A 10,423-nucleotide genomic window follows, 5' to 3' on the forward strand; every position below is an offset into this window, starting at 1 on the left:
CTGCGATGATGGCAGCAGCGTTTCCGCAGCGTCACTGGATAAGAAATAAGAAAGTGAACTGTGCGTACCACAGTTTGCCTGCTTTGAAGTAACTGTGCATTCATCCATAAAGCCTGACTGATACAGAAAATGTTGTCTTACTTTGTTTCTTGTCTTGCACAGCGCCCTGACCTCGACTCCCAGCTGTAACTCTTTGGAATTAACCGTAAGTCTGACTGCAAATCAGATGTTCCCTCCCAAGACGACTGCTAAAACTCACTCATGCTCAGCAGCCAGATTTTCACACACACACGCACACACACACAAAAACATTTTGAATAGCCTTTTCAGAAGGGCAGACAAGCCTGGGTCACTTTGGGCCCATCATGGTTTATTAGAAAGTCTCTTCACAAAGATTATCATGGAATTTGATCACAGTGTTTTGAAAAACCTATAACATGGTGTACGGACAGCATCAATGGTTGTGGAGATATTTTCAAAATGATCAAAAGCTCTTTTAACAGTCTGGCTCTGGGTAATAATATTACTCCATTTGCTGGATAATGAAACAACATTAGTGTTGCAGTTTTGATAAATAGAATAGAAATCTGTTATTGAGGCTGTAAGCAGAATACATTTTCAGATAGTTAAAGTATATTTGTTCTATAAAGGACAAAGGGAGTTACACCCTAAACCGTCTCACACACACACATCACTGTATCATCTCAAATGCATATTTTTGGATCGTGAGAAGAAACTGGAATTCCCTTGACAAAAACCACAGAGACACATGGTAAACATGTAAACAGAAAGGGAACCCAAGATATTGAAGATTTTGTACAAGAAGATGAGAGTACAAGAAGTGACTGTTTCCCTTCTGATTCAGGTGTTGGTTGCTCTATAAGATCAAAATATGCAGTCGTGACAGTATTAGGACGAGTTTCCTGATTGAAAACATCGAGACGTAAACACCAGGCTGAATACGATGTTCAGGTCTCAAGAGCTGTGACGACGGAGCGTGATCTGCGAACGAAGCCGCTCTCCGACGGCAGCGGCAGGGCGAGTGTCAACGCAAACACACTCGTATAAAAGGCAACAAAGGATCTCAAGGCCGACTCGGATCTCCCACCAGCCACATTTATATTCCCGAGAGCACTTCTTGTTCTTCATCCCAATGTCAAACTGCCATATTTTGAGGGGGATAATTTTTTATGACATCTTTGCAGAGGCCACCGTGTTCCATCGGGCCCATCGAACGCACTCCCTCCCTTTGAAGGCAACATGAAGCGAGATGCACATATGAAGAGATGGAGGTTGTTACAATACAATGGTTTATTAAAGTTATGTATTTAAAATTAAAAGGGGGGGGAAACACATTATTTTAGTAGTGATTTGAACTAAAAACAAATCAAACTCTGGATAAAAAATGTACGTTTGATAGATTATTTGTTTGTTTGAATGATGTTTAATAGTATTACTATTTAGACTATTAGAAATAATGTTTCTGTGCATAATCGTCTTGCGCTACATGTGAATCTCACACTTGCTGCACTTTTATTCTCTCTTCAGTCTTAATATTGTGCATGTTGTTGTTTCATTGAAGTGTTGCTGTAACAAATCAGCTAAGGTGGGACTGTGTTGGGGGGAGTCCAGAGGGATTCACTCAGTATGTTTAAATCATTAAGTGAAGAAAAGATTCATTCTGATTTTGAATGTCATCGTTTACCCAAAAAGAAAAAGTGATTTTACGGAGAAATGACAGGCAAGATAATTAGTAACATGACGTTGGAGATAAATAAAAACGTGCAGACATTTAAGAGCATGTCTTATAAATGTGAGGTAAATATTGTGGTTCTCTATGAAGGTCAAAGTTAATTCTGTTGTACATCTGTGGGGATTTATTCTGCATTTCGCGTTCGGGGGTTTACTGAAGCGCCACTTGTGTTAATTGGTGTCTTAAGTCTCTTACTGGAGGAGGATTCAAACCAGCAACCCTCCTATCACCAGGTTGCTTCTCTAACCACAAGGTTACTTTGTCCCGTGTGAGTTAAAGTGTATTACGATAAAGCTGATCTTCAGAGTGGATTGGGCGAAAGGATGAGACACCAACTGCAAAATGACCCCCTGACAACGCTCGTGGTGTTGTTTTTTTCTTTTTATTGTCGTCAGCATATTCATAATTCAACACATGACATACAGGAAACATCAACATAAACATTCTGAATGAAAGAGAAGAAAATCATGTGACCCGCAGGTCAGCGGAGGCTCTCCTCCTCAAAGACATGCGGCGGCGATGCCAGTTCAAAACTTAAGAATAAACACGCCTGGAGGCCTGACGGGGGTTAACCGGCAACTTTGTGGGGCAATGCCCTCTCGCAACATTGTCATGCAGCGGGGAAGGAGGGGAGGTAAGAAAGAGAGAGCGAGAGAGGAAAGACAGGAAGAAACAAGATTACTGGCTTTATGGAACAAATGCAATGGGAGAAACTGATGTAAGCAGACAGCTTGCAGCTGCTGGCAATGTTACTTGTATTTTTTGTTGTTGTTGTTTTGCCACAAAAGGTTGCCGGTGCATCGCAGCCTGGAGGGAAATACGACAGTACTTTAGTACCCATGTCAATATAGGTAGGTATCGGCCATAGAAATCAGGTGAGTAGAATTTACAGTGTTGCCATGAGATATACAATACATTATATTTACAGAGGTTCAGCTGGGAGATTTATGCTGTTTATGTAAGCTGGCGCTTCGTGTTTTTGCTTAATTGGAAGTGTTAAATTGTAGATTTGAATCCTTTTTTTGGGGGGGGAGGGGGTCGGGGGTTTATGTCAAATAATACAGTCTCAGTGTCAGACTTCAAGATGAGCTAAAAAAATTTAAAAAAAACTGCGTTTCCCCAACAGGCCACTGGTTCAGCTGGTTTTTTCTTTTTTACTTCAATCTCAGCGGTGGACATGTGTCTCTTCTCCCATGATAAAACGAGCCTCAATACCCCAGAAATCCAGACAAGGGCACCCCACCCTCATCCCATCCCAACCCCAACCCCAAGCCCCCCCCTCCCCCTCGCCCTCCCCTCGCCGCCCTGCCCAACTCCCCCAAAATTAGCTTTGTACAAACTGATAAAAGTTCACGATAATTCACCATCAACACAAAGGTCACACTGAGATCCGTCATTATGTCCATCGGTAAAAAGTAAGAACAGCATCCCCTCGCTCTCGCACAAGACGCACACACACACTCACACTCTCTCTCTCTCTCTCTCTCTCTCTCTCTCTCTCTCTCGGCCAACGCAGGCTCCCAGATACAGTATGTACACACACAACCACATTCACAGAGGGTTCAGTACAGGCAGCACCTGCGGTCAGAACGGTTTGACGTTGCTATTGCATCGTGGCTCGTCACGTCCATCGGCTGCTGCACAGCGAGACGAGCCTGCTGACGTGTTGTCGGGGGTTATTACGGTGTCGTGAGGTCTGAAACTAAAGGACAGGATGAGACAACAGGTGGTGAGAGTTCATTAGAGTGTGTGTGTGTGTGTGTGTGTGTGTTTGTGTTGTTGTCGGGTATAACACAGTCCGTATCTGATCAGTCGTGGATGACGATGGGGCCTCGCATCCTGAGGCTCGGGTGGGGGTGTGGAGGGGCGAGGACCAGCCCCTGCGGTGGGCCCTGGGAGACCCTGCGCAGGGTGATTTGCTCGCAGGGCTGCCGGCAGGCGTGTCTGAGCTGCGAGCGCGACAGCAGCCGCCGGGCCCTCCTAGGGGGGTGAAGACGAGATGGGACGTGAGCCAGGAGAAACACACCGGCATGCAAAAGCACAATGAAGTCACGTTAATCAACACTGACCCACAATCAAGGAGCTCCGTTCCTCTGCGCTAATTTACTCACGAGCTTGTTGTGATTATTCTCTGGAGAAATGCAGCGAAGCACAGAGCTTCTGGTGTCGGGAAGAATTTTGTTAGTGGCTTTGTTTCATGGTTTTCACCGTAAAACCTGTTTTTGTTTGCACATTTGCATTAACAGTAAGTCAAGGCCCTTTTATTTTATTACATCTAACAAGGACGTAATAACGTATGTTCGCAAGATTACGTCAGAACTACTGCACAGATTTTGCCAAAGGTTTCACCGCAGATAGATATCAGCCCATGGGAGAGTCCATGACATTTTGGAGGTGATCTGGAAAAGTCCAGGTCAACCTTTGGCGGACGCTTGAAATCTCTGATTGGTCTTTTTGCTTATATTTTACAGATTGTATTAAAATTAAACTGAATGAAATGAAACAATACAAAAGTTGCCGATAGTATTAAAAAAAAAAAAAAAAAGCATGAACATTTTGAAACAAAAACACAAATGAAATAATGGGTTTCAATAAAATTTGCATTTGTAGTCAAAAATAATTACAAACAGTACAAGAAGCACTTGCAGGGCGTCTCCATCTACCTCCTTAAAGTATTAGCGTACTTCTGCAAATTGGTTGGGAAAAAAAAAACATCAAGCAAACCAGAGCAAGCACAAGAAAAAAAAGATTGTACTTCATCAGGTGGGTCTTCTTGCCACAGTCATGATTTGAAACAGGTTTTTTTTCTTTTTCTTCTCTACTCTTTCCTGAGCTGGGGCACAGATAACAAGCTTTACAAGAGGCGGAAGGTGTTAAGCCTCTCCCGCAGCAGCTCGATAAATCGGACACATGAGGTGATCAGAAAACTCATAAAAAGAGAATGCCATAAAGTTTGAGTTTAGCGGAAATGATTTTTTACGAGCTCAAAAGTTCAGTTTAAGGGCAACAAATTGAGCCTGCAGCCCGGCCAGAAAGTAATAACAAACAGCCGAGTCTTCTCATTTGAAGAGGACTCACTGGAGGAGAGTGTAACAATTACTGAGCATCAGGAACCGACGTATAAATCTCAGGTTAGGAGGCAAGAGAGAGAGACGGGTTCCATCTCTGCAGGATCTCTGTTCATTTCTGGGCGGCAGTGGGCTTTTGTGCTGCGACAGGAAGCCACTCTCAGCAGCCCGCAACCACTGACCGCACTAAAATCCAAACCAGGGGGACACACTCAGGACTGCCTGACGCGGCACTAATGGAATTCAATTTGAGACAAATGCGAGGTACATAGCCACAATGTATAGGTGATTATTCATGGTTTCCCTTCAGGCGGTCTGCGATTTTAATGAACAAGCGAAGCTCCTGCACTCTTTCTTCCTCCTTCCGCTGCTCTCTCTGCAACACCGCGGCTGGCTTTGTGAACAAGGGGGGACACAATCCTGGCCGTGCATAAAGAGAACACGTTGTATTATTTGGGGCCCATGCATTCACCGGCGTCAAATCATGTTCGCATTTGCACGCAATTAGCCACGCGTCCACACGGTTAAACTCCCAAGGCCAATTGTGACACGAGAAGTTGTGCTCATGCAAGCGTCTCCGAGACGGAGCTGGACGTTTTGTGGAGGAGGACAGAATCGATTAAGCTCATGTGGCACCGGATCCAAATCGCTGCCGTGTGTCTGCTCAGCTGTCCGTCGGGGAGGAGGAGAGCAAACATGTAAATCAATCCTCAAACATAACAAGCTGTCGCATTTCCATTTTGTTGTTTGGTTTCTGTTAATTCCGAATTGTAACGCTGCGCGACATGATGTGACTGTCGCTCCTTCTGGGGGGGGGGGGGGACTGCACGCTGCCTGTATTTCACTGCTTCAGCCCGGTTTAAAGAAGCTCTTTCTATCCTTTATAAACACTTTGGTTGTTCTCTTCGCTTTCTCAAACATTCCCAGGGTTCAGTTTTGCTGGACTGGGACATGTGCTAAAATGCTTTTACCATTTAAGGGTGGAGAGAGTTTATTATGAAGTGTGGCAGCTTGTTTCATAATCACCCCCCAAAAAATGATGTGTTTATGCAATGGTGGTCGCAAATCAGTGAGCAGCTTGCAAATTGCAGTGCCAGTTTAGTGACTGAGCAGGCTACCAATAAAACACTTTCAACAGATGTTTGAATTACTGCTACTGAGAGGAAAGAAGAAGCATGGAAGAAGTTGAATAAAGTTTAAGAAGGGAGAAGTTGGGGGGTTTTCTTAGATTATTTGTAATATAAGTTGAAAGGAGGCAAAATTATTGTCCTGCTTCACAATAGTATAACTTGATATATGTACAAAATGATAAAGACACTAGTGATTGTTCACCACTGGCTGGATTCCAGCGGGAACCTTTAAGTGTTTAAAAGCAGATGGAATTATCCTGTAAATGAAATTCATGTCTGGCTAACCAGTGAAGGTGAGACCAGGAATGGCTGTAACACCTAATATATATTTATATATATATATCCAGTTTCTCGAAGCACAAGTTAGAAATGCTGATGTGCGGCTGGCGCTCAGACGTCAGACCCATTGTAAAGGCACTGATTCCAAATATCCATAGGGCTGCCTGTCTGTGTGTAAATAGCGACGTGTTTTACACCCGATTAGGGAAACAAATGGATTTAAGTGTGTGGCAAGTCAATTGTGAGGCGAGAAGATTTTTTTTGCAGTGGAACTGCTCAAACTTACGTTGCGTGTTTCCCCTCTGCAGGTTATTGTCACACGAGCTGCACATGCAAACGTTTGATCTGCTTTAAAGTTATGAATCGGGGGTTCATTGTGTCGTCTGTGACAATGTTCCAACTTTCCACAAGCGGTCCTTTGTTTTTCTTTGAATATTTTTCACGGCTCGACACACATGCACACACACACACACGCTCACACTCACGCGCATACAAAAAAAGGAAGAGAAATTAGTTTAATGATTGCAGATATGTATTCAGAGTTTATGTTGTATTACTGCATTACAATAGGAATAGGCATGCATACATACACAAACACACGCACACACAATGGGACAAGCACGGCCAGAGACACACACACTCACACATGCGCCACACACTTTTCCATGTTGGCGCACGCGGCCCCCCTTTTTGCAAAGTTTTATTGCGTGAAAGTCTCTGATTCTCGGTAAAATAACATGCGTGACTCGATTACAGACAGAGTTATGTTCAGCGACATGTCAAATGTTTCAAAATGCCCAATTCAAGTTTGACATGAGAGGATCTAACATGAGACTAAAGCATGCACTTTCACTTCGTTGTTTCAGCAACATCACCATTGAACAGCAGACACACGAAACAAGTTAGCATCAATTATTAAAGGAATTAGGTTTAAAAAAAAGAAAAGAAAGAGAGAGAAAAAAAAGATTACAGCCATTTCTGATCTCCTTCGTAGACATTGATGTAATTTGCAAGCATTGGCGGCGCCCTGATGATCACTCTTACTCACTTCAGTGATCCTCTGACCTTTTCTCAGCGCCACTCAATGAAAGCATCTCTATCCTTTCTATGTTTGAGCGTGAAAGCTGATTGTGTTTTGGACCGACAGACTGATTTTTTTAACAGGTTGAATTGCCGTAACGTCACCCCCGCGAAGCGCCGTGTTACCTATGATAAGAAAAGTGTTAATTTGTCATCGTTATTCCATTTTGATTTGTCTCTCTCCCCTCCCTGAATAAGCGGGAGTGATGTCCCACTCCCTCTTTCTGCTCTGCAACGTGCTGCGTTCTCCATCGCGCTGAGAAAGACAGAGAGAGAGGAGGAATAAAGAGGCTGGAAATGGGAGAAAATAAAACTTCCAATCATCCTTCATTTGCACCAGCATTTCAGAGCAGATCTAATAATGCCTTTTATTCACAGAAGCATTTGTATGTGCCTGCCTGCCAGGAGAGTGAATCTCACAATAAATACGACAAAGGGAATAAAAAAAGATTCTGATTGATGTTATCTCTCGCAACGCCGTCGTGCATCCATGCCGGGTCTGGTGGTAAGTGAGTGATCCATGCAAGTGCCGCCGCGGCTAATGTGGTAATGATATTTCCACTCAGGGCCCAGCGGTGCCTGGCTCCATCTGCACCAGTTAGCTGCTCTAATTTTAGACCCGGCGGTCCGAGGGCGGCTGTGAGCGCCGGGTGCTATGGCTCATTTAGACACAGGCTTAATGGAGGAACATATTTCTCTCTCACATGGGTACATGCAAAACTGATTTATTAGATGCACAGAGAGAGAGAAGGAGCGCGTGCTCCTTTGTCCGCGCCTGCGCACCGGGCCCAAAATCCAAGCGTGTTTATTTGGTCGCGGCGGCGAACGAACCGCGACAGGGAAACGAACGCGATCGTGTGTGAACTTGGAAGTCGTTCTAACGGGTCTACCGTTCAATCAGCGACACCTGCGTTAACGTACTTTACAAGCTAGAAAAAGAAATCACTTCCGGCTTATTTCAATCCATTGATGAACAGCGATGGGACAGAAAAAGATCATTTCTGAGGAGCTGTCTTTACACACGCGTATCTTGTTTCTCCGGTTTTCATTCATGCGGCAGAATGCATCAGCCATTTTTGTATTTCAGCCTCAAATTTGATTTGCGTTTGAAAGCATTTGGAGTAAAACATCTGTGCAGCCGTGCAGTCGCCCTGTGAGCCGACGCCACAGACCACTGAAATCTAATACCACATTTCGAAAGAGGTCTAAACACATTAGAGGTTAGTAGTTGAACTGTTTGACATAAACAACCGCATTAAGATTTAAAATTGTGACCGGATGACGGCTAAAATATTCACATATTTAAAAAGTACATTTTGATTGCTATTAAATTGTTGTTTTATTTTAATATTTAGTATCTCAATAAAGTAAAGCAGAAGCTAGTTTGTATGTGAAGCTGGCAGTGCGAGAAAAGTGACTTCAAAATCAAACAAAAAGTTCATATCTCGAGATAATTAACACGCACGTACTTCAACACTCTCACGTAGGAAGAATGAAGTATTTCTGTTTCATTTTGTGCATGAGCAGGCTGATTCAAACTAATGTTAAATCATCTTTTTCTGATCTGGAAGTGGCCAGGTACAGTTCAAAAAGTGTCAAAACTGGGAGGTTTTGTGAGAAATTACCTGTAAATTAAAATCACGATTAACAGAAACACAGCCAAATATAACCAAGCTGTGTTTTACAGTGATATCAATCTTTTTTACGGTAAAAAATCTTCAGTATAATTGTTCAGACTTTGGTGTTTTCGAATCTGCAGGAGCAGTATTTTGATTAACTTTGTTCTCAGGCCGTTTCATCTCTTGTGAAACACTTGTGTGTTTGCGTACGTGTATGGTATTCAGCTTTTTTTTTTAATCTCTAAGAGACTAAAAAAATGGCTTATTTTCCATCTCTGCTCTTTTCATGTTATGTGCCTTTTGCTCGACTCTCAGGACCCCCGGCTTTCCCCACACACACGCACACGCACACGCACACACACACACACACACACACACACACGCACACACACACACACACACACACACACACACACACACACACACACACACACACACACACGCACACACACATGCATTGTCAATCAATCAGAGATCAGTAAAAGGTCACCTTTGCTTACCTGGTCTCCCGGGTGACGAGGAAAAAGCTGTCGTCTGGGGCATCGATCCAGTTCGGGCGTCTCTTGCGGATCATCATCCCCCCACGGCTGCCTCCGCCGCTGCTGTTGCGCCCATTATGCTGCGGAAACAAATTCAGTTAATTACATTAAACGTAAAGCTGCACAGATTAAGGAAATGATGGACAAAGAAAAAGAAAAAGATAAATACCATGAGAGGTCCACTTGTTGTACCTGGGTTTTCTGCACACAATAAAAAAAAAAAAAAACAGCCACAGCAGTGAGAGAAATATACAAACTACACATGAGGACATCTGTCAACAGTATTGATTAGTGTGTTAAAAGTCCTTTTTTAAAAAGTGGTGCAACAAATAATTATAGTGGAGTTACCAATAAAAAAAAAACAAAGTGTCAGACTGATGTTGAACCATCCAAATGATCCAAATGACCCCATCTGCTGACTCGTTTTCATTAGAATTAGTTGTCATTCTCTCCAACGAGCTTGTTTAGATAAGAAATGTGTGTGTGTGCGTGTGTGTGTGTGTACCTGAGCGTCTGTCCGGCTCAGCCCTGCTGTGGTGATGGTAACTGCGTTTTCCCAGCATGCCGTGAGGGCCATGAGGGAGGGAGGAAAGGAGGCGGCGAGGGGGAGGCGTCTGCAGGCCCGGGGTGCGGTGGGAGCGAGGGGCATGGGTCACCGGACGGGACTCTGGAAGAGACACCACACCGGATCTGCATGAACTGACACCCTTCAGGGCCACCTGATTAAAAGTCTTGGGGGGGGTGATTGTGGCCACATGATCGTGGATTTACCTAGAAACTGCAGGACACTGGTCAGAGTGCTCCTTTGGGCCGCCCTGGTTTTGGGTAGGCGGGTCCCCTGCCCTTCCGCCACCCTCAACATATCTGAACCAAACACACAGAAATTTGTGTCAGTCAGCGTAGGATCACTCCCGACTGCACAAACTCCCCTCTATTTATCCAAACAGCACCTGAC

General features: G+C 44.0%; 1 protein-coding gene across 1 annotated transcript; it reads right to left on the reverse strand.

Annotated features, from left to right (window-relative positions):
- Positions 1–7,436: 7,436 nt before the first annotated feature.
- Positions 7,437–10,330, reverse strand: LOC308145591 (metastasis-associated protein MTA1-like; the record flags this gene model as incomplete). The annotated part of the gene is made up of 5 exons (XM_080517056.1): positions 7,437–7,566; positions 9,430–9,548; positions 9,638–9,669; positions 9,974–10,135; positions 10,240–10,330. The coding sequence occupies 5 exons, from the start codon at positions 10,328–10,330 to the stop codon at positions 7,437–7,439; spliced, it is 534 nt and encodes a 177-aa protein (XP_080373182.1).
- Positions 10,331–10,423: the final 93 nt, after the last annotated feature.

The sequence above is a fragment of the Blennius ocellaris genome (assembly GCF_963422515.1).
Source record: "Blennius ocellaris genome assembly, chromosome: 21".
Classification (NCBI taxonomy): domain Eukaryota; kingdom Metazoa; phylum Chordata; class Actinopteri; order Blenniiformes; family Blenniidae; genus Blennius; species Blennius ocellaris.